Source organism: Lissotriton vulgaris, chromosome 2_1 (genome assembly GCF_964263255.1).
Source record: "Lissotriton vulgaris chromosome 2_1, aLisVul1.2, whole genome shotgun sequence".
Classification (NCBI taxonomy): Eukaryota; Metazoa; Chordata; class Amphibia; order Caudata; family Salamandridae; genus Lissotriton; species Lissotriton vulgaris.
The window spans coordinates 215,772,488-215,798,119 of record NC_141687.1 but is presented as its reverse complement, the minus strand read 5'-3'; the positions used below and the strand labels follow the sequence as shown (position 1 = coordinate 215,798,119).

Below are 25,632 nucleotides of genomic sequence, written 5' to 3'. Positions count from 1 at the left end.
GCCCATATTCCATGGCTGTCCTATCTCTATAGCCGCTCTCACCCCGCGGAGGTCTGTGCAGCAATTGGAGTTCGAGGTGCAAAAACAGCTTCACATTGCCTCCCACAAATCTTACCCAACAACCTCTGACCACCCTCAGAAAACAAGGGAGACTTCATTGCATCATTTTGGGTGCCAACAGCATTGCCATGATCTCAGCCTAGTGAAGCTTTCGCATCACCCAGCAAGCCTTGGTTGGAGGACAGCATGTGCACCATCAAGCCACCCAGTGGAATTGCATTACGAAGGAGTAGAGCCCAAGACCTCGCTCCAAACAGGGGAGCCTAAGAGTATGCAGCACCACCCCCATGCCTGTCATTGGCAGATTGCCATTGTGTAGAGATTTATTTTATGACCTGCAGGACCTCCTGAGAGTGCGGAACAATTTTAAAGATGAGCTGATTGGAAGGCAGGACACTGATGAGCACATATTTAGATTTCATAACAGATCTGCAAAAAATGAAGTTGGCAACAATTTATTAAAAATAGTGTTAGTTATCTAACCAGATGATCTGCAGAGTTAGCACAGCCAACATCACACTACCTAGCAGAGAGCTTTGTGAGGCCTTATAAATAAGATTAGTCTGACAGAGAAAAACAAACACACACATAGCGTAGGCAAAGCTTAGTTCTGAGACGCCGCGCACCGAGAAGTGGACGGGTCCAAAGACAGTGAAAGTGGAGGTTACCATAGTAACTAGCACTGGCCTGCAGCCATGCGCACCGACATGGAGGACCACCACAGGGATCCTTGATGTGGAAAAGGAAATCTTTGCATAAAAACATAAACAAATAGAGAAAAATCAAAATCATCCATTAAGAAACAATACCATATTACGCTCACCAGGTACCTTGTTTGCTGGTTTATGTCAGCGGCAGGAGTTCATTCATACAGATTATTACCTAGCATCATGGAGGGTAGAGTCAGCAGACAGTTGCATCCAAGGTAACTCATCGCTGCGTGTAACTGCTGTGCTGAAAGCGCTGTGATTTTAAATTGCCCGTTTTCCATTTGATTTATTATAACTTAATTGTAACCTAGTTTTTAAACTGCTTCTCCACACACTTGCACCTTAAATTGTGCCCTCACCGCGGTTTAGCGGGTCTCCTGCGTGTCCCTCGTTACCCTCCACGCCATCTTAGGGTCAGAAAGTGACGCTGAAGGCCATTGCAGGTTAGCGCTCCAGCAGTCAGGTTGACTGGTCTGAGGCAAGCGCGAAGTGCATTTAAGGGCTGAGCAAAGGGAAGGTCAGCCTTGACAAGGTAACCCATCGCTGCGTGTAACTGCTGTGCTGAAAGCGCTGTGATTTTAAATTGCCTGTTTTCCATTTGATTTATTATAACTTAATTGTAACCTCGTTTTTAAACTGCTTCTCCACACACTTGCACCTTAAATTGTGCCCTCACCGCGGTTTAGCGGGTCTCCTGCGAGCCCCTCGTTACCCTCCACGCCATCTTAGGGGTCAGAAAGGGACGCTGGAGGCCATTGCAGGTTAGCGCTCCAGCAGTCAGGTTGACTGGTCTGAGGCAAGCGCGAAGTGCATTTAAGGGCTGAGCAAAGGGAAGGTCAGCCTTGACAAGGTAACCCATCGCTGCGTGTAACTGCTGTGCTGAAAGCGCTGTGATTTTAAATTGCCCGTTTTCCATTTGATTTATTATAACTTAATTGTAACCTCGTTTTTAAACTGCTTCTCCACACACTTGCACCTTAAATTGTGCCCTCACCGCGGTTTAGCGGGTGTCCTCCGCGCCCCTCGTTACCCTCCACGCCATCTTAGGGGTCAGAAAGGGACGCAGGAGGCCATTGCAGGTTAGCGCTCCAGCAGTCAGGTTGACTGGTCTGAGGCAAGCGTGAAGTGCATTTAAGGGCTGAGCAAAGGGAAGGTCAGCCTTGACAATGTAACCCACCGCTGCGTGTAACTGCTGTGCTGAAAGCGCTGTGATTTTAAATTGTCCGTTTTCCATTTGATTTATTATAACTTAATTGTAACCTCGTTTTTAAACTGCTTTTCCACACACTTGCTCCTTAAATTGTGCCCTCACCGTGGTTTAGCGGGTCTCCTGCGCGCCCCTCGTTACCCACCACGCCATCTTAGGGGTCAGAAAGGGACGCTGGAGGCCATTGCAGGTTAGCGCTCCAGCAGTCAGGTTGACTGGTCTGAGGCAAGCGCGAAGTGCATTTAAGGGCTGAGCAAAGGGAAGGTCAGCCTTGACAAGGTAACCCATCGCTGCGTGTAACTGCTGTGCTGAAAGCGCTGTGATTTTAAATTGCCCGATTTCCATTTGATTTATTATAACTTAATTGTAACCTCATTTTTAAACTGCTTCTCCACACACTTGCACCTTAAATTGTGCCCTCACCGCGGTTTAGCGGGTCTCCTGCCCGCCCCTCGTTACCCTCCACGCCATCTTAGGCGTCAGAAAGGGACGCTGGAGGCCATTGCAGGTTAGCGCTCCAGCAGTCAGGTTGACTGGTCTGAGGCAAGCGCGAAGTGCATTTAAGGGCTGAGCAAAGGGAAGGTCAGCCTTGACAAGGTAACCCATCGCTGCGTGTAACTGCTGTGCTGAAAGCGCTGTGATTTTAAATTGCCCGTTTTCCATTTGATTTATTATAACTTAATTGTAACCTCGTTTTTTAACTGCTTCTCCACACACTTGCACCTTAAATTGTGCCCTCACCGCGGTTTAACGGGTCTCCTGCGCGCCCCTCGTTACCCTCCACGCCATCTTAGGGGTCAGAAAGGGACGCTGGAAGCCATTGCAGGTTAGCACTCCAGCAGTCAGGTTGACTGGTCTGAGGCAAGCGCGAAGTGCATTTAAGGGCTGAGCAAAGGGAAGGTCAGCCATGACAAGGTAACCCATCGCTGCGTGTAACTGCTGTGCTGAAAGCGCTGTGATTTTAAATTGCCCGTTTTCCATTTGATTTATTATAACTTAATTGTATCCTCGTTTTTAAACTGCTTCTCCACACACTTGCACCTTAAATTGTGCCCTCACCGCGGTTTAGCGGGTCTCCTGCGCACCCCTCGTTACCCTCCACGCCATCGTAGGGGTCAGAAAGGGAAGCTGGAGGCCATTGCAGGTTAGCGCTCCAGCAGTCAGGTTGACTGGTCTGAGGCAAGCGCGAAGTGCATTTAAGGGCTGAGCAAAGGTAAGGTGAGCCTTGACAAGGTAACCCATCGATCGCTGCGTGTAACTGCTGTGCTGAAAGCGCTGTGATTTTAAATTGCCCGTTTTCCATTTGATTTATTATAACTTAATTGTAACCTCGTTTTTAAACTGCTTCTCCACACACTTGCACCTTAAATTGTGCCCTCACCGCGGTTTACCAGGTTCATTCGCGCCCCTTGTTACCCTCCACGCCATCTTAGGTGTCAGAAAGGGACGCTGGAGGCCATTGCAGGTTAGCGCTCCAGCAGTCAGGTTGACTAGCCTGAGCCCTACTTCAACACGAGGATGCTAGCGCACGGCGGAGTCACGCCAGAGTCCAGCCCGCCTGCGCCCGTCCGCGCCAAGGACGAGCTGGACGAGAGGGCGCTTAATGGTAACGAGAGCAGACTCAGCCGATCCAGGTATCCCTATCAGGTCTTGCTAGATCTGAAACCTGCTCGACTATCCTGCCTCCACACGCTCACCCCTGAGGCTCTGCTTTCGTCTCCCACCTGTAGATGCTTTAGGTCCCACTGCCCTGCTGCTCCCCGGTCTCCAAACGCAATTCCTTTAGTAAATTCCTCACAACACACAAGTAGAGCGCTTGGCTATCTGATCCATGCCAGATCTTTAATTAAGAATACCGTTTCCTTTAACCCCTTCCATGCTCATGACGGAACGGTTCTGTCATGAGCGTCGGTTGAGCTGTGCTGATGACGGAACCGTTCCGTCATGAGCCGATAGGGTCATTAGAACCTTCAGCACAGCGCGAAAATTCGTGCTGCGCTGAAGGGGTTAAGGACTTCGTCGTGGTAAACAAACCCTCCTGGGTCTTCATAACGGAAACTTGGGCCAAAGACTCTTCTGGGCCAGATCTTGTTGAGGCAGTCCCAGATGATTATACTTTAGTTAGGCTTGATAGAGTGGGTCGTACTGGTGGAGGGCTTGGTATTTTGTACAGGGACTCCCACTCGTGCCATACTACACCTCTATCAGCTCCACATGAAGCAATCCAGGCCCTGCATTTCTCTATTAATGCATCCTATACCGTCCCGTTCACAGGCGTGCTCATATACAGACCTCCAGGGCCCAGAGTGGATTTTAGTCAGCATCTGCTTAGCATTTTAGAACCCTATTTTGGCTATGAGTCTGTTACAGTTCTGGGAGACATGAATTTCCATTTAGAAAACATAGAGGCAAAAGACACTCTCTGTCTCCTAGACACCCTATCTGCATGCGGCTTGCAGCAATTAGTTAAAGGTGCTACCCATCAGGCGGGCCATACACTAGACGGGGTCTTTTTGAACGACAGACGTCTGTCAGCTGATGGCCCCGTGCCGCTCTCCTGGTCAGATCATTTTGCCATCCCGCTGCAATTGGACACCACTCCCACTAATAATATCCCGAAGGGCCCCAGTAAAATGGAACTCAGGCGGAATATGAGGAAGGTTACCAATGATCTACTGGCTCCATTAATTCCCACCCTGGCAATCTCAATGGATGAGGACGTAGATTCGGCGGTACGGAGATTTGAAGATGTCACGTCTGCCGCCTTGGATGAGATCGCACCTCCTTCTTTGCGCTACACTGCTAGAAAAAGGCCGTCGGACCCCTGGTATGCCGAGTCCTTAAGGCTATTAAGACAAGCCTGTAGAAAGCAGGAACGTCGCTGGAGATCCAGTGGGAACACTCAGGACAGGATAACTCATAAAACCCTTTTGAGGGAATTTAGGGCGGAGGTTATAAGAACCAAGCAGGAATACTTCTCAAACCTCTCCGGGGCTCTCACTTCGCTGAAAGAGCTCTTTAACATCGTCGGCTCTCTGATTATCCTGTCATCTGTCCGCAACAGCTATGCGATAACATAGCCAATTTCTTTCAGGACAAAATTGCTGGAATCGTCTTGGCCCTTGAGCTCCAAAGGATTCCTGCATCTTCCCTTACTTCTCCCAGCTCTCAGATCCCTCCACTCATAGGGTCTGTTAGACCTGCTAATTCGACCTTGCTGTCTAGCTTTCCTCCGCTTTCCTTACAGGAACTGGAAGTCCTCTTGGCTAAGACCAAGTCTGGCTCACCTCTTGATCCCTGTCCTCTCCATCTTCTCAAACAATGTAAGGAAACTCTTTTGCCCCCGCTACTTCAGATCATGAATAGGGCCCTGAGAGATGGCATCTTCCCTTCCCAATGGAAGAAAGCGGTGGTGAAGCCGCTCTTGAAGAAGCCGTTGCTGGACCCGGAGGTGCTTAAAAATTTCCGCCCCATCTCCCTGCTCCCAGCCCCGGCAAAGATGCTGGAAATCCATCTACACCAGCATCTTTCTTCCTTTCTGGAATCCTCTGGTCTTCTGGATCATTCGCAGCACGGTTTTCGGAAGGGTCATAGCACGGAATCCGCCCTGACTGTGGTGCTTGACAACATCCGCACCACAGTTGACAAGGGTGGAAGTACGTTGCTGATCCTGTTGGACCTTACAGCTGCGTTTAATACCCTGTCTCCCCTCGTTTTAACATCTCATCTGAGGGAGATAGGGGTGGAGGGGCACGCACTAAACCTGTTAGCCTCTTTCCTGGACCAGAGAGAAAAGAGAGTGAAGCTGGGAGAGTTCCTATCTCCATCCCTGCCGTTGAAGTGGGGGGTTCCACAGGGGTCGGCGTTAAGTCCGACCCTGTTTAACATCTAAGTGACACCCCTGGCCAGGCTCATTAGATATTTTGGGATGGAGGTAGTATTGTACGCCGACGACACTCAGATCTTGCTGTCCCTCGCCCAGCCTGTCACTTCCTCTGCCTCCAAGTTCAGACTCTGTATGGAGGCAGTCGCCCATTGGATGATTAACGATTCACTGCGGCTAAACGGCGAAAAGACGGAGATCCTTGTGTTTGGAGAGAAGGAAGATATCTGGTCGGCGGAATGGTGGCCCGGATCCTTGGGGGCGTGTCCGGCTCCAACTCTCGTAGCACGAAATCTGGGGGTTATGATTGATCCTTCCCTCGACATGGCCCTCCAAGTAAAGCGGAGTATTTCCACCTGCTGGGGCATCATTGGAATCCTGCGGAAAATCAAGCACTACCTGTCCGTGCAAGCCCGGAAACAAACTGTGGTAGCTCTGATAACATCTTGGCTTGATTATTGTAATGCCTTATACGCGGGAGCCAATAAAGGCCTGTTGCAAGGTCTTCAATCGGCGCAAATTGCAGCGGCGAAGTTTGTACTGGACCTTCCTAAAAGGTCGTCATCTACCGCCGCCAGGAAATCTCTGCACTGGCTTCCTATTGATGCCAGGATCTTATTTAAAGTGCTTTGCTTGGTGTTCCGCGCCTTAAACAGAAATGAGACCGGAGGTGTAAAAGATCTCCTGATTCCTTATGTTCCTGCTAGGAACCTTCGTTCCTCCTCAAAGTTGCTCCTCACTACTCCCCGAGTGAGAAGAGCTAAATGGGGAGGCAGAGCTTTTTCCAATCTTGCTCCAAGATGGTGGAACACTGTCCCTTTAGAAATTAGGATGCTACCCTCAATACAACCTTTCAGAAAGGCCCTGAAAACATGGCTCTTTGGCAAAGCTTACCCGTAGCTTTTTCGTTTCACCTTTTGGTTTATTATTTTCTTTATAGGCGCCTTGATGCCTCCGGGCAAAGTTGCGCGTTTATAAGTTTTATTTCATTCATTCATTCATTCATTCATCCATGAATCAGAATTGGCTCATAGCAAATTCTATATGTTCCGTAACAAGTTTATGCACACTACTGAGCTGTGTGAAAATCTTACACTGGTGGATAGCGAGGGGAGTTTCCACTGCTATGAAGGATGTCACCATCAATATCTGAGAATGAGTGAAAAGAGCGTAATCCATAAAGCGCTCTAAATTTGATAGCTCCACAATGTAGGCTATTGAAATTCTATGTCAGGACTGGAAGCTTAGGCTCTGCTTCTTAAATCTCTTCCTCAAAACACAGCAGCCAATGAAAACAGTTTAAACACAGAAACTAAATTTCTCATCAAAACTTCCCACATTGTCATGGCTCCATCCACCAGTCGGCATGGATACAGTCCCATAAAAGTGAAAGACACCATCTTGCAGCCTGCCTCTTTTTTGCTGCTTCTGCTGCTTAGTAGTCAAGATAAGTGCTTCCGAAGTTGCTTTATGTTTGTATATTTGTTGAGAGTTTAGGCTATGCTTATGGACTTTTGTGAGTGCTTTTTATTCTTGCATTACTGTTTTATGCACGAGCTTCATGCCCTTTCTGCTATATGTTTATTTGCCCATGTATATCAATTTTCTAATGAGGGAACATTGCTTTTGGTGATTTGTTGGGTGCCCATCTTTGTGGTCATGTTTCTGCTTAGTGGGAGTTGAGGGATAAGCTCTGGCCCCGTACAGCCTTCACCGATGAGCAAAGTCCTCTGTTAATGTCCATTGTTTGGAATGCACAGGCACGCTGGATGACCCACCTTCCTTAAATGCTTGGGTTATTTCATTTTGGCTATGCTGCTGCCAACACTTGTTGAATATGGGCGGCACATTCCTGTGTATCTTTGAAGATGCGATCAATTGAGGTGCCGCTGTTGAAAATATTCCCCCTTAACGCCCCGTGACACGAATAAATGCTGGGGTTGTAATCATTACTGAAAGAGGTGTAACCAAGGAGAGAAGGCTGCTTCCTCCATTCTCTCACTGCTTACAATATTGCCATTAATTGTGGGGGCTCTCCCCTATATCCTTTTGGGGTTTTGACACATACTTTGCTACCTGGTGACTGGACTGATGGCTGGGTCTCATCCTTTTGACGGAAACGAATATCAGGACTACTATGTGAACCCTTAAGAGTGCATGTTTGAGGAAAGGCTTGTGGAAGCCTTGGACACTTCTTTGTAACAGTCAATCAATAGGGCTAAAGGAAGCAATGAAAGATTTAATAGAGGTGGTTACAGAGGAGTGTCTTTTAGTGGATCAGGATCAGGTTTTGCAGGTGATCTATATCTCTCTATCCGATGAGGTCCTCGGACGCAGGGTGCAACACTTTTTATACAATTGACAGTTGGCATTGCAGGATTCTTAGCTATTAGAAACGATTCAGGGTTTCAGACTTAAATTCTAGGGCACTCCAATCCGGTTTTTCCCAGACAACTGTGTATTTTTCTGCAAGAACAGACTTTCATAGATTTAGATAGCAAACAGTTGCCGGGTCTGGTGGCTCAGTGGACTAATGCATCTACTGCAGGGGCCTGTGTTCAACCTCCTGATCACTGGTTCAAATCCCGGCAGCTCTGCTCAGCCTTTTATCCATCTGAGGTCGATGAAATGAGGACCATTCAGTTGGGTAACAATAAACATCCGTTATTCAGCGTCAAGATACCCCGTTAGGGGTGAACGTGCACTTTACAAATGCATATGTTTTTAGCCAAGGAAGCAAAACTGTTTTCCCAGAGTTTTCTAGCAATATCTTTTAAGTGAAAAAAAAGTAGTAGGTTATAGGTTAGTATAAACCCTGCGCAATTTCAATGCTTGGATGATGTGCAGACATTTTAAGATGGAGGGTATCCATTTTTTAGGACATCTGCTGTGGATGATCCAGTTGGACCTCAAAGATGCTTACCTGATTATTCTTATTTTTCCTCCTTACAGACGATTGCTCCAGTTTCAGTGGAAGACAAAATGGTATAAATTCACAGTTCTCCCATACGATCTGTCATCAGATTGGAGAAGTGTGGCTCAATGGTTAGAGCGGCAGACCCTGATGCAGAGGTCTGGCCGGGACAAGGGTTTAATTCCCGACGCGGCAGGGTCTTGGGCTCAATGTCCACGGTCTCGATAATTCTCGCCTCGGTGCCTACTCTAATCATGGGTCCCCACTCTGCAACTCTGGGCAATAGCTTGCTTAATCCCCACAATGGCCCTAAAAGCGCTGGGATGCCTGGTTCCACCTTGGGGGTGCCCAGTAGGGAGCATCTCACAGGGAAAGCCAGGCCGGGTTCCACAGCGGTATACAGCGCCAAGATGCCTGTCAGGTGATAGTGCGCTTTACAAGTATACATACAGTTACACACACATCAGTCTCATAGTGTCTCACTAAGATGATGATACTGGTGATCGAATTTCTTAGGGCTAAAGGAGTATGACAGATAGTCTCTCAAGATGATCTGATTATCAAGGTTCAATATCACACCAGAGTGAGGTTACATCTGTCTTAGGTGATTTATTAGCCTCAGCTTTCGAACCCAATGTCAAAAAAGCATAGCTGGTTCCGACCCAGTGTGTATTGTTCCTGGATTTTGAAATGGACTCAGTTAAGACACAGTTGCAACTTCTATTGATATAAATGAAGGGCATCAAGAAGAACTGAGTTTAGCATTGTTCAGTTAGACTGTATTCCTGAGATTTCTTGCCAGGGTTGTGAGTCTGTTGACATCATCCATTCAGGTAATATTTCCAGGCCCATTGCATTACAGAGCTCTACAACAATTGAAGATTCAACATATTCCCAAGGCTTGTCCAATGCAGATTAGATTCACTAGTCACTGGAGGCAGGACCATATTCGGGGGCTTCTACTTTACAACCTGGCTCAAAGCAGGAGTAAAAAAAATGGGTTTGTTTTATTCCTCAGATAGCGTTTTGGCCTTTGAAGACCTTAAAACAAAATTTGGTCTAAGTCACAAAGAGGTGGCACAAAGAAATCACCTTACTTTGCTGCTGTTCACGGAGGAAGGACCGCTACAACTCGCGGAACCCGCTGCGCGGGTCCCGCATCGCTGCTGCCGTCACCGGAATCACAGGTAGCTGCTGGGCGTGTGAGCGCGAGACAGGGCTGCGAGTGTAGGAACCGGGACTCGCTTTCCCAGGAGTCCCGGCAATCCTCAGGCCGAGTCACCTGGCCCGCTCTCCCTGACCGCCCCGCCCAGCTGAAGCACCTTAAGAGACCCTGCCTCCCATAGCCTGTGGGGATGCTGAAATCACCTTACTTTGCTGCTGTTCACGGAGGAAGGAGGAAGGACCGCTACAACTCGCGGAACCCGCTGTGCGGGTCCCGCATCGCTGCTGCTGTCACCGGAATCACAGGTAGCTGCTGGGCGTGTGAGCGCGAGACAGGGCTGCAAGTGTAGGAACCGGGACTCGCTTTCCCAGGAGTCCCGGCAATCCTCAGGCCGAGTCACCTGGCCCGCTCTCCCTGACCGCCCCGCCCACCCAAAACCCGACCATCGCTTATTAAAAGCAGTGATCTACGCTGCGCGGGAGCGCCCGGGGCTAAGCCCGGGCAAAGGGCGGGCCCTCTGTGGCCCTCAGAGGCCCGAGGAGACTGGACTGGGCCAGAAATTCTGGTCGAGTATATATAGCACCCAACCGACCTCTCATTCATCTTGAATACACGGGTTATGTCCTGCCGTGAAACAAGAAGTATGGCCGCTGCAGGAGCTAAAAAACTCACAGGGACCCTGGACGACTTCATCACCCGCACACATGCACTTATCGACGAAGGGATAATTCTCATGGATAGGAGAGTTTCCCAAGACCTGGCCATGGCCAAGCGTTCTTCCCTTGGCCTCATCGCTGAGGCTCAGACACCGAAAACGGATTCCCGTCGAGAAGCACAGGTCTTAGTACATCATCCCGGACCTAATGAGGACTTGGATGCCCTAAATACTGCCCAGGACCTGGAGGCTTCACCTAACCTTAACATATTGACTGAAAGTGGGACGCAATGTAGCGAGACAAACACTAGTAACCCTATAGTTAACCTAATAGAAAGAGCCCGGGTAGAAGGGGCAATCCCTAAACAAAAACGTAAAACCAACACCTCAACGGCTGCGAAAGGGAAGAAGGCTATTACCTTACCTAACTCGTAATATTGAAAAACCTTCAGTCAGTCTACCTATCCCCTTAGAGAGCTTACCTCCCAACAACCCTGGTCTACTGCTGAGTCTCCCAGACGATACCATAATTGACCAAAGTCTGGAAGACATTTTGCAACTTAGTGCTCCTACAGGTAACCCAATAATAACACCTCCACTGGAGGAACCCGGTTCTAGTTCAAATAACACAGTAATCTTTAACATGATAAAAGCTTTACTAGAACCCATAGAGGTAAGATTACGCTGTTTGGAAACGGTCCTAAAAAATATACATAAGGACATAAGTGCCCCTAGCTTCACTCTTAATAAAAAGCCCACTCAGGTTACTAACTTACCTAAACCCACAAAGACTATAACGGTTCCTAATAAAGCGTTGGAGACCAATAATACGACGGCTAAGAAACCCAGTAATACTTCAAATCAAGTAGGTTCTAAACCTAAACCCCCCGTTGTAGAGCAAACTAAGAAAACAGACACTACTCTGACCTCTTCTAAAAACAATACAATTTCCCAGCCCACACCCGGCGATGGTCTATCCCAGGCCCCAAATCTTGATACTCAGGATAAGGGTAAGGTTAGGTCGCGTAGAAATATTCACCTCCCCCCGGATGCCGCACCCTATGTGGTTATCCTTACTGGAGTTACAGAACTTCGCTCACCAGAAGTAGAATCATATCAGGCTCTCAAAAATAAAGTCTGTCACTGGTTAGCGAATAATTATCCCCTCCCACCAAACATACCCACCGACATTCTAATGATAGAGAGGGCTCCCTGGGTAGGAGGCAATAGGAAAAATTTGCAAGGGGACTGCGTGGTGGTTACTTTTGAAAATCCGGAGGTAGTAGATTTTATTTGTAACAGCAGGGCCCCAAGATACCAGGCCAGCAGGGTGACTGCTAGACCTCTTTCGTATTTCTATCTTCCCCACAATCAAGCGGATAATCGTTGGAGCTGGCTTAAAGGTTCACATGATCGCATCCCTAGACAAAGGCTTAACTTCCCCTGGGACATACAACCCCCAGTCAGGGAGGAGGGCTGGGATGGGGGGTGGAATTTGGTGGGGACTAGAGGAGGTAGACCACATCAAGGTGGCCCTTTGCATGGCTCCCAACTCATCCATCCCTATTATTACCAGCAGCCACTAAATGGCCCATCTAATCCCTTGCATTTCCCTATAGCAAATCGCTTTGATTGTCTGTCATCTACAGATTGGGTGGACTGACATACCCAGGGCTCGCCAGGGGAATGTGGTGTTTGTGCAGATCCAACGCGTCCCCGCAAGGATGTTGGCATAGCGGACCCGATAATAGCTAATTTATCCCCCACACCCGGAACTAGCCCGATGATGAGAGAGAGCCGGGGCGCGGGTACATCGATTGCCCCTATCACAGACTTAGCTCTCTGTAAAGTCCTCACTTGGAATGTGGCAGGTCTAAACGCCAAGGCTTTAGACCCAATATGGCAAAGATTCATTAAACAACATCACATCCTAGGACTTCAAGAAACGTGGGATACAACACACAGTTTTTCCCTGGATGGATTCTGCAGCTTTTCTACTCCGGCAGTTCCAGGTGTAAGAGGGAGAGCAAAGGGTGGTTTACTCATCTTGTGTTCCCTGGATCTAGTAGGGGTTTTCAAAAAACTAGATACCGCATTAACAAATGCCCTTGCGGTGGAGTGGACCCTCCCTAACTCAAAGACTTTTTTGCTGATAAATTTTTATAATTCAAAGGAGTCCACCACTGTAAATGAACATCTGATTTCTCTTTTAAATTTTTTGTCAGCCTATAGACGTGATTGCACTACCCTCCCGGAACTGGTTATTCTGGGGGATTTTAACATTCACCCCTGTGAGGGAGGTTGTTTTAACGATAGATATGGGGGTATACCATCCGAAGCCATTCCTCATTTTGAGCATACCACCAAAGGCGAGTACCTAGAGTACCTACTAGCTAACGTAAACCTCTTCGAATTCGATCAAGGCATTAGTGAGCCCAGAGCCCCAACTTTTGTTGGGAGAGATGCCAACACGGTCATAGATTATATCTTTGTTTCAAATGGGGTCTTGGCAAAGGCACATGAGTATAGCGTGGTTGACCTTATTTCATCGGATCATTATCCTGTCCTCCTGACCTTGGATCTAGACTGCTTCCGTACTGGCAGCCCGCCAAGTATGGCAGCTCCAAAGGACTTGAAATCTAAAGAGCAGGGAAGGCGCCTGAAATGGGAGATGATTGTTCCAGATGAATTCTTTCATTCGATCGCCCAAGAGTCGGGGGCCAGTATGGCAGTGTGTTTGGACCCAACTGCGGAGGGCCCCAAGGTCTTGACCGCTTATGAGGAGATCTGTTCCAGGATCAGCAAGAATTTGGAAAGAAGGTCAGCTGGGCAAGGGAATACAAAGACCCATAAATGGTTCAACAAGGAATGTTCGAGGATACACAGTGCTCTGCTGAAAGCCATTAAACAAAAACCCAGAGACACGTCATTAGTGGCCAAGCTAAGGAGGGAATACAAAACCATAATCCATAAGCGCAAAACCCAAATTAAGGAGGAAGCTTGGAATAGCCTTTTATCTGTGGATGTGCTGAGAGACAGTAAAAAGTTTTGGGCCATCGTAAATCAGCCCTTTTTTTCTGACAATGGGCCAACGGATTTAGACTGTGTCATAGAGGATAACAGATGGCTAGCCCATTTTGGCAAAATCTATGAGTCTACAGTCCCTGCCTCAACTGCCAAAACCCTTGACCATTCCAACTTGGTTATGGATTTCAACACCATGGAAGTCGAAAGGGCGATTAGAGATACCAGCAAACAGAAGGCCCCGGGACCCGATGGGGTACCAGCAGATCTCTATATACAGTACCCACAATTCTGGTCAAAAATTTTAACCAACGTTTTTAATGCTATTCCGACAGCTGGCTTCCCACCCTCCTGGTCTACCTCTATAATTGTGCCTATATTCAAGAAAGGGAATAGGGCGGACCCGGCCTGCTATAGACCAATTTCCCTGTTGGACTCTGCCGTTAAGATCTTAGGCAGAGTCATCCTGCACAGAATGGGGGATTGGCTGGAGGAGAGCGGGATCCTTTCAGATTTGCAGTACGGGTTCAGGGCACACAGAGGGACAAATGACCAATGTTTGAACCTCCATCTAATCATTAGCAAATACACTGTGGTGAAGGGGGGGCTTCTTTATTTGGGGTTTATGGACCTATCCTCCGCTTTTGATTTGGTTAATCGCTCAAAATTATGGACCATCTTACGAAATGTGGGTTTGGACACTACCTTGGTTAGATTTTTACATGACCTTCATTTTAATTTGTTTGCGTCTGTTAGGGCATCAAGGGATGGTAGGTGTACAGCAAAGTTTAGATCAGGGAGAGGGGTCAGACAAGGGTGCATCCTGGCCCCTCTTCTCTTTACACTGTACATCAACGCCTTGGGGAAATTTCTGAACCCAGCCACCCTGGACATTCCACGTATGGGGGGGCTACCTATCCCGGTCCTCCAATACGCGGATGACGCTGTCCTTATAGCGCGGACTGGCATAGGTCTCCAAAGACTTTTGGACCATTTCGGCCTTTTCATGGAAGCCCTTGATCTAAAAATTAACACCGTCAAGTCCCATGTTATGGTCGTTGGCTCTCGAAAGAAAAATATGAAGATTAGATCCTTCAGCTCTAACAACTCACCAATTTCGAGGGTGCCCTCCTTTTGTTACCTGGGCGTCACTTTTGACGAGAGAGGAACTTGGAAGCCACAAATGAAACTCAAGGAAAACGGAGTCATAAGATCCACAACAGCACTCCTGAGCTTCTCCAAAAGATTGGGCTCGAAACCTATGGAAGCTATGACCAGGATCTACAGAGCCAAATGTATGGCAATCGCTTCCTACGGGGCAGACATTTGGGGCTATGTTCCAACTCCAGGCATACAAATTGCTGAAAACAACTTCATACGGGCTCTGCTGACTCTCCCGAAATCTTCTCCCACACATTCAACCCATAATGTAATAGGCATGGGTTATGTCTCTGATCTTCTAAAAATGTCCCCAGTACTTTGCTGGATTAAAACCTGGACAAATGAAGAAATCAGCTTGAATCACTGCATCCTTAAAGATTGTATATCTCTGGACAAAGCTCATACTATTCCGTGGCTGGCATATGTTAGAGCGGCATGTGCAAGGCTAGGGCGTCCGGAAATGTACTCTCTACCGCAACACCTCAAAAAAGAGGACGCAAAGTGGGTGAAGCAGCACTTTCGGACTCTGTTGGAATGCGAAAGAGAATCGGCTGAACTTAGCAAACCTACGGTCAGATTACTTTTTCAACTTTCCACAACCACAGCTATGGAACCCTATTTAAAATATGTCACAAAGCCCTACCATCGCTTTCTGCTCATAAGGTTTAGATTTAATTTGATCCATCTTATTCTTGGCACGCACACAGAATGGGGTACACCAGAAAATTTTCCCCCTTGCACATGTGACTGTTTTTCAACACACAACACTTTGCGCTTGGTCATGTTCTGTGAGCACTACCTGGTGCCGCGAAAAAAATTCCTTGTTCCCATCTTGAAACCTCTGAATTTCGTTCAGGTACGGCCAGCATTACTATACCTTCAGATGCTGAACTCAGTGCCGGTTGCATATGGCGTAGCTTGTTTTTTAGTAGCAGCCGCCAGACAGAAAAAACGAAGAGCTGCCGCACCACTAAATCATCAAATTTGACTTCCTGTATAAACTCTGGCGAGAATGTCTTTTATATGCTGATATAGGTGTTCCCCATATCTATCAAATCCCTTTTTCTTAATGAATGTGCCCTTTTTTTGTTTTTAGAAGGAGTAGCAATCAATTCTTTTTCATCTGTTTAATTGTTTTTTAAATCTGATATTATGTATCATGTACTGCTTTTATGGTTTTAATTAACCGAATAAAGTTTTTTGACTGACTGACTGATGTATCAATAAGGAACTTTTTACTACGTAAGGCAGGCGGGCTCTCTGGGTTTGTCAAATGTGAACTTATGGAAAAATTGACTGAATCTAATGCTCCTCGGATCGGAACTATCTACGGCATTGTTAATAGCTTAATGACTGATGATCTGACTAGAATCTCCACGAAATGGCAGCAGAAACTAGACATCACTGATAACGTTTTCCTATCAGCTCTTTGCTTTGTCCAAAGCAATCTACTATCAGCAAATTTGCAAGCCCAGTTTCATAAAACGTGCATTTTTTTGCATTATACCCCGAGTATAATAGCGAAATGGGGAACCGGTAAAGGTACTAAATGCCCCCGATGTTCTGAACAGGGTGCAGACTCTATACATATGTTTGCTACCTGTCATAAACTCAGCCACCTGCTGGAAGACATCCAGGGCCTCCTTAAAGTAGTTTTGTCTTGAGAAGTTCTGCTAACCCCTTCTACTATATTATTGGGAGTATAGGAAACTACAGAAAGAGAAAAAGGAGGGGCCCTGATCTTCGTCGCTATGGCTATATACACAGACTATGTATCGCCTCGGCTTGGTCGGATCCCGAACCCCCCTTCCATTCAGCCGTGGTTGGCCTGCCTACTCTCAACATAGAACTTGGAAAAAGCAATTTATGCCAAGAAAGGCATCCGGGCTAAGAGGAAGGGCTTGGTAATTTTGGAACCACAGTCTAAATGGTCTCGCTAGTTAAATCCGCAATAAAGAAATGGGGGGGGGGGGGGTAATGTTATTACCTTTGTGCCTGGGTTGGCATTGGCAAACCCATAAGTACTGTGTATGGTTGGAATTTTATTAATATGTATGTGTTTAATAGACTGTGTATCCTTTTGAGACCCCAAGTTTGTCTTCTGTTATTAAGGTGCTGCTTCATACACCTTGCACTTTGCATTTTTTTTATAGGACACTTTATATATCTCAAGACATATATGTAGCTGATCACGTGCACTTTGCACTTTAGGACTCCCGATGTTTTATGAAATGCTTTGTGATACATTTTGTGAAAACTACTTCGCTGTTCACTCGCACTTTGCACTTTAGGACTTCTGATGCTTTAGGAAAGGCTGTGTGAAACGTTTTGAGAAATGTTTTGTGAAATGCTTTCTGAAAACTACTTCAATTTTTATGATTTTTATGAATTTGATGGATTAAGCACATATTGACATTGACATATTTTACATATTTATGCCATTGCAAGCAATATCAATTATTTCATATTGTAAATCTGTGACGTTTGTATAATCCAATGCTTGGTGGTAGTAGGTGAAATTTACAAGAAGTAGTCGAGTGGACTTTTTTTAATATGCAGTCTCAAAATTCAAGATTGTTGGGGGTAAATCTGTTGATATACATTTATACAAACCATAATAATCTTCTTTTTCTTTTTTTATATCATTTTATTTTCATATAAGGCGGACAATTTACTTAATTTATGACATTCAGTTTTGTTCATCCTACATGGTGTTCAATCTCATTTTACAATGTACATGTACAGTATGTTTGTTTCCTTTTAAACAGTAGGTTTTAAGAAATTCATCATTTGTTTGACATACTGTTGTAACATAGATTATCTATTGAGATATATTATGTTTCATTGATTGAACTGGTAATACATTTATAGTTTATTTTTATACAGTTCAATAGTTCTCATTGGGGCTTACTCAAAAGATATCTAGAAATATGTAGAGTCATTTTCCTGCAGTATTCTTTCACATACTCTCACATGCCTTTGTGATTTGACCCCAAAACATCCAAAATGGCAAAAAACAGGAATATTCATAAAGAGTATTCATTTACAATTAGTACAAATAAAAAGGACTATGCCCTCTCTGCACTTTTAGTAATAGGAAGTTGGCCATTTCGGGCGGACTCATTAAGGCATTTAGGAGCATGTAAGAAGTACTCCTGCACTACTGCTGCCCAAATTCATAACTGCTTTTGTGAAGCAGCCCTTTTGTATTTATTAACTGTATTTTATATCCATTATATGTATTTATATAATCCATAAACATGTTTAAAAAAAACGGAAAAAAAGAAATGAAACACTGTGTATAAAGTAACGGGATTCAATAGCAGAAGGAACACACATTAGCTGTAGGATTAATATTTTTTGTACCGTCATCACACTTCAATGTAAATTAGCTACATATGTGGCCCATTTGTATTGTACTGTTGATAAAGCCCTGCACTGCCAATGACTGCATCTAACGAACAACCAGCCAAACGTGCAGTATAGTCTGAATCAACAGGGCTCTTTCATTAGGGGTAGGTATGAGTAGTTTAAGATGTCAGTAAAGCAGAGGGCATGGCAGCCCATGGTCTCTTTCTCTCAGAACCATGGTGTACCTAGGGTGTCTGACATTGCTGGAATGGGGGTTGGGCAGCAACTTCATGAACAGGTGCACAGTATGGACATCCTGATGTTTTGAGTTCCTGACTTCCTCCAAAGCAAAGTGGGCCTGGGCTTCTGGGGGCATCCTGATATCGTTGGAATATCATAGGATTAATACACTATGGGATACGCTTTGTGATAGGTTTTAGGTGCATGAACCTCTGTGGCCTTCCATAGCATGAAAGTGCAAGGTAGTCAGGTCACTTGCATTAGTTGATAGCTCTCAAATTTGAGGGGGGTAAGTGGCTGTAGAGGCTTTAGGTGTGTATTTTCTGTAGTGTAGGAGTGCTTGTGGTCATTTCAACAGTTTAAGATTGAATCTATCATGAGCATTGTTCCCACGTGAAGTAGGATTGTCTGAAATTATACATTTTTGGAGGATTATTTGGCCATATAGCAATAAAACAATCATTTGAATAAGCACTCCAGCCCCGATAATGGTCGAAGGTGAAATGATGTGAAGGACCAAAATATTGACAGTATAGACTGTTTGGACACATGTTATGTTAATGCCTTAAATAATTTTTGACAGTTGAAATACTGATAGTTGTCTAGTAGATTATATTTTATGTATTTTCTTTATATTTTTGTTTTATGTAATTGTAAATGGGCTGTGTTAAGGGCTACTCTGTCTCATTGACATAATCTGTCATAACCTTTAAGGGAAAATAAATGTGCTTTTGAACAAAACCTTTTTCAGCCCCATTGTTTCACTGACTATGGGGCTTAATAGGTGTTATAAGTGTTTTTAAGTAACTGTTGACAGAATTTTTATAGAAACTAGTATATCAAATGATGCAATGGGGGTATTTACAATCTACATATGGAATATATGTGAAGCATCTGTTTCTCGGTACTTCAAAATTAAGAATGTAAGACTACATTAAAACACTTTTGTTCAGGTAGCTCTCTACTCCTTCCATCATCTTCTTACATTGTTATGTGCGATAAAAGGGGCCAGCAATCCCTTCTCCCTTAGTAGTAGATAATTTTCAGGCTAAAGCTTTTGCCGCCAATTTATGTGTACTGATTTTCTGAATTGTTCTTCATACGGTATGTACAAAGCATATGTAAGCACTAGGGCACCATTCCCAGAACACTCTTACAAAAGCAGCATCTATGTATAAGGTTGTATTATTCAGGGTACAGATTCCAGAGCAATGTATTCCAAGCATTCCTGAACTCTATCCCTTGCCCCTTCTCTATTTCTTCAGTAGCTGACTTTGGAGAAAAATGTGATTCAAAGGCTGAAATGGTAAGAACCTTCTCGCAGGAAGTTGCTCCAAATCAAATATCCTGCATAGTACTGCTTGTGCACTATTCCTTCATGTAGAAATTTGTCTAACTAAACCATTTGTTCCTAGCCCATTTCTCACCATCTATGTCCGAGCTCACCTGGTAATTCTCCTGGCCTCCATAAAGCTTGGGGAATCGCGCCTCCTCTTGCGGATGGGAGAGTAACTCCTGGAGCGCCTTCTGGGACGTGATGCATCTGTGCTGTCTGTGTGTCTGGTGCGGGATTCGTTCTCTTTCTCTCTGCAATAGAAACATATGTTACTCCAGTATTGGATCTTTCATAGATTCACATGCCTGAATCATTCCCCGTCGTCGAGACGGGAGTCTCCGGTATATAAAAAAGCAGTGCTTAGTAGTATAGCAAACTGAAAAGAGGCCTAGGCCCATTTCCCTTTTGCAACCCATAGCCTTTGTTATGTAAAAAGGCCCAAACTTTTCCCTGAACCAATCAGAGCTCCTCACCCTCTAGAACACTCCTGAGAGAACCTTCTGCCCCTCAGATTTTTCTACCGCACGTTGTGCTAGGGAGTCTCCTTTGAGCTCTGCTCAAACTCAGTGTTTTTTAACTTCTTTAAAGAACTTTGTTCTTAGGAATTCTTCTGGATTCTGTTCTACTATGGATTATCTTCAAATATATTCTTTAAGGAATGTCTGGAAAGGAGAAGAAAGGATCATTTAGAGCCTGTACAACTTGTTCCAAGAGGTTGCACTACACTGATGAACCTCACACTGACTAAATTTACTGTCTATACCCGCAGGCCACAGACCGCAAGATATATCGCATTTTCTCAAGTAAGTTCTGGAAGGTCGTGGAGGGCGCCTTTTAATAGGGTTTAAAACGCTAAGGCCAGAAAGGAGGTTTTCCCCAGTGACAGTGATGAGGCGGCGTCCTCAACATGTAGGAGATCTCATAAGAGATAAAAATCTCCTCAAACTCATTCCTCAGGGGAACGTCCTGAGAAGGCCCTCAAAAAGACCACTCATGGGTCTTATGGGCGCAGTCCTTCAAAATCTCCTCACTCTGTGGAAAAGGAGAAGAAAGGACATGCTTTTGGGGTAAGATCATGTTAAAAAGACGACTTCTGAGCCGTCAATCACTTCCTCTGGTCAAAGAACCCTTCATGAAGCAGTCTTTTATACCTCTGAGGTAAAGACTAAGGCAGCCTCTCCGTCAACGGCGGCATCGTCTACGATGGCATCGTCTACGACGGTGGTCGTCTACGACGGTGGTCGTCTACGATAGTCGTCGACGACAGTGGTCGTCTACGATGGCTGTCTACGATGGCCGTCGTCGACGAGGGTCGTCGACGACAGTGGTCGTCTACGACGGTGTCATCTACAATGGCCGTCGACGAGGGTGTCGTCTACAATGGCCGTCGACGACGGTGGTCGTCTACGATGGTCGTCGACGACGGTGGTCGTCTACGATGGTCGTCGACGACGGTGGTCGTCTACGATGGTCGTCGACGACGGTGGTCGTCTACGATGGTCGTCGACGACGGTGGTCGTCTACAATGGCCGTCGACGACGGTGGTCGTCTACGATGGTCGACGACGGTGGTCGTCTACAATGGCCGTCGACGACGGTGGCCGTCTACGATGGCCGTCGACGACGGTGGTCGTCTACGATGGCCGTCGACGGCGGTGGTCGTCTACGATGGCTGTCTACGATGGCCGTCGACTGTGGTCGTCTACGATGGCCGTCGACGGTGGTCGTCTACGAGGGTCGTCGACGACGGTGGTCGTCTACGATGGCTGTCTACGACGGTGGTCGTCTACGATGGCTGTCTACGATGGCAGTCGACGACGGTGGTCGTCTACGAGATAGCAGCGACGACGACTGTCGAGGACGAGGTCACCAGCAACGGTGACTGTCGTCGACGACGGATAGCTCTTTATACCTGGTGTCGACGATGACAATCTCCTCAACGGGCTCGTCGAGGAAAATTCCAAGATTAGAAATCATCAGCAACTGCTTCAAGAGCAGGATTCATAGGAAAAGAACCTTTTGGGATACGCTATTAGTCCCTCACAATTACATGTGAAGTATGAGAAGAAGGACTGTGAGGAGTGATATGGGAGTACCACACCAACAGCACTATCGCCATGAGTGCCAGGAAGGAATGGTTGGAATGCCATGCTTCATGATGATAGATCTGCAGTTTATGCTGGCAGACTATGGAAAGAGGTTTCCGCCGGCACCAGCTGCTCAGGAAATCCCATCCCTACAACTCCAGTTAGAAACAGGGCGCCACAACAAGAAGGTAGGCTGGCAACTCCTCGAATAATACACCACCAGAATCCGGTCACCACAGATGAGGATGACCAGGAAGAGGGAGAAATAACAGATCCCAACAAAAAATGGGATGATTGCTTGAATCCATCTCCAGCATCTCCCTCACCAGGACGGGTGGATTCTCCGCAGATTCCATAATATAATGGAAACAGCTGCGAGGGATTCTAGCTTCCTATGTCGACAATACGAACGGATTGCTTCTTATACGATTTCATGTAGCCATTCAAAACCATCCAAAATCTCATTTCGTGTATTAGCAATAGCGCAACAGGAATCTAAGAATCCCTCTGCACCTATATCAACACCTCCGAACAGGGAGGGGAGATGCTTGGACAACGCAAGACAGAGATTCTCATCCATGTCTGTTCTCTTAGGCAAAGCAGATGATGCCCTTGCTATTCTGGGCTGTTAATACAAGCATATATGGTGCAATATGGCGCCTAACCTGGATCTCTTCCTAGAGAACATTAGACATGAGGCGAGCGACGGTGCTAACGAGTCAGACGTGGTTACGGTTGACTGCCTTAAGACCAGAAGTCCAAAATTAGGATCCTGAATCTCCTTTTCGATGGAGAAGATTTATTGGGAAACAAGTGGATGAGGCATTTCAAGGTATTAAAGGGAATACAAATACCCTGGGTACACTATGATACCGTTAGGTGCCTTTCCGAGGCGACTGGAAAGGAGGCCAATCATCCTACAAGGGTAGTTATCAACAAGGGAAGATTACCCCTGTTATTCCTCATCATCACAACCATATTGTCAACAATAGGAGTTACAACAAACAAGGAACTATACAAAGTCTGCTCCTAGAGGACTAGGAGTTCTTCAGGGGGAAAAATAAATAAATAAATAACATTGGTTAAAGACAATGACAACCTCCGGGATCTGGCTGCATGTTGCTTTTCCTCTCCACGAGTTCCATGGGTGGGAGAGTTGCTTCCCATCTATATTGTGGACTGAAGATAGCAGACAGATGGGCTTCAATATCCTAAAATTCACACACTCTTCAGTTTTCTTCAATTCCCTCCTTCCAACACTGCAGACAAGTCAAGAGACTAAAAACATCTAACTCAGATGCGTTTGGAGATTCGGACAATGCTCCGAAAGGGAGCAATAGAACCGGTGCCGATCTTCCAAAAACAAAAAGGTTTTTTACTCCTGTGTTTCTTCCCAGTTCGGAAGAATGCCCTGCAATAGCGCCCTATTCTAGGCCTGAGAGTTCTGAATACTTACCATAAGAAGCAATTTTTTCTAAATGCTGTCCCTAGACATTCGGCTACTCTTAAACCCAAGGGATCATATTACCACTCTAGACTTACAGGATGCTTATTTTTCACATCCCCTTCATCCTTCCTTTAAACTGTATCTTCGATTGGCAGTAGCCGGAGGACCATTAATTTTTATATAGTGTCTGACTCCAGCGACATTTCTGGGGGCAATATTGGACACGGAATGCAACAAAGCGTTTCCCTCCGAGGAAAGACAACTGAGGATTGTGTCCCTCTTCCAAGAGTTGGTAAAAAGAAAGTCTCTTTCAGTCTGCAGGTACAAATCCTTGCTGGGCACGATATCCTCTTGTATTCCCCTGGTACCTTGCTACAGGCTAAGGATGAGACCATGGCAGAAACAGATCGATCTTCAATGGCATCAGGCGGAGGGATCCTTCGACGATGCAATACGGGTGGCACCAGTGATGATACAGGCAGCAAAGTGGTAGACACAAAAAGCTAATGTGTCTCGGACTGACGTTTCTGGCAAGAGCGGCTCCGCTAGTGGTAACGACGGATGTGTCTTTGGAAGGATGGGGAGTTTTCCTTCAGGACCTTCAAGTCAGCGGTCGTTGGAAGGCACAGGAGCTGCAGTTACACATAAATCTGCTGGAGCTCAGAATGATCCGCTTGGCATTACTGGCTTTTCTGCCAAGGATAAGAGGTTCGCCGGTGTTGGTAAGAACAGACAACACTACGGCAATACATTATGTGAACAAGCAAGGGGGAACGAGATCTCTCTCCCGGTCTCAGGAAGCCCAGGAGATATGGGAATGGGCTCTTCAGCAAGGAATATCATTGGCAGCAGATCACCTCCCGGGGGATCAAAACGTCAAGGTGGATACTCTCAGCAGGCTAACATTGTCCTGCCACGAATGGGAGCTATACCAGGGGATCCTGGACAGCGTCTTTCGAAGATGGGGAACACCGATAGTAGACCTCTTCGCTACAAGGGAAAACAGAAAATGCCAGTACTTCGCAAGCTGGCTTACCCAGAAGGGATCTTGAGGGAATGCGTTTTCCATGGCATGGTCCGGCATCTTGGCCTATGGTTTTCCTCCAATTCCTCTTCCCACCCGCGTACTGGTGAAGATCAAGAAAGAGTCGTGCAGGCTGATCCTAGTAGCCCCGTGGTGGCCCGGACAACACTGGTTCACGGAACTGCTGCTGTCAGAGGACCGTCCAATTCGGTTGCGCCTTATTCCATCGCTTCTAACAAGGTCCAAGGGGCAAGTGCTCCATCCGGACCCGAAATCCTTGCGATTAGCAGCCTTTCTCCTGAACACTATGAGTTTAGCCATCTGAACATCTCACACGAATGTAGGGAGATCCTGTCCAAGGCCAGAGAGGAGAGTACGAACAAAACCTACAGGATGATATGGAAGAGGTTTTGTCAGTGGTGTAAGAGACATGATGTTCATAATCTTACTGCTGCACCTCATCAAATTATACCTTACATTCTGCTGTTAGCAAAGTCACGATTAGCACATGCCTCCATAAGGGGCATTTGGCTGCGTTATCCCGCTACAGGAGGTCATCATCAGGCCCATCTTTATGGTCCTCAAGGACTATCAAACAATTTATGAAGGGGATATTTAGAGTCTTTCCTTCAGTAAAGCCTCCCCACCACCATTATGGAATCTGAGTGTTATACTTTCTCAATTGATGAGACCACCGTTTGAACCGATACACAGGGCAGACCTGAAGTTCTTGTCCTGGAAAGTTGCTCTTATCAGTGCATTGACTTCAGCGAGAAGAGTAGGTGAACTACAAGCGCTCACGATTCAGGAGCCTTTCTTACAGTTTCAGGAGGATAGAATGATTCTCAGGACAAACCCGAAGTTCATTCCGAAGGTGCCAACTCATTTTCATTTGAACGAACCATTGGTGTTGAAACGTTTCTTTCCTCATCCATCGACAGTGGCAGAACGAGTATTGCACTCGCTGGACGTTTAGAGATGTATGAAATTTAACCTGAAAGAAACTAAGGCGTTCCGCAAGTCTTCCCAGTTATTCGTCGCCTTCAGCGCATCCATGAAAGGTTTCCCTCTGTCAAAGAGGGGAATTGCCAGATGGATTTCCAGTGAGATTGTCTACTGTCATCACGATGCTAGAAAGCCTTTAAATGCACAAGTCCGTGCCCATTCCACGAGGGCGGTGGCCACATCCTCTGCACTGTTTGGAGGAGTGCCAATCCAGGATATCTGCAGAGCAGCAACCTGGGCATCTACGCACACCTTCACCAGGCGCTACTGCTTGGAGGCAGCCGCAGAATCGGATGCGGCGGTGGGAGAGGTGGTACTGCGGAATACCATCCAGTAACGGTGAGCCTTTCTTACATCCCTCCAT

General features: G+C 46.3%; 1 protein-coding gene across 2 annotated transcripts in view; it reads right to left on the bottom strand.

The window, feature by feature from the left end:
- The window catches only part of SRRM3 (serine/arginine repetitive matrix 3), a 354,881-nt gene that overhangs the window by 4,479 nt on the left and 324,770 nt on the right, over positions 1-25,632 (bottom strand). For both annotated transcript variants that reach the window (XM_086954780.1, XM_086954781.1), the window contains one exon: positions 19,817-19,957. In XM_086954780.1, the coding sequence (XP_086810906.1) occupies positions 19,817-19,957 (141 nt within the window). The remainder of the gene's footprint in view (positions 1-19,816; positions 19,958-25,632) is intronic.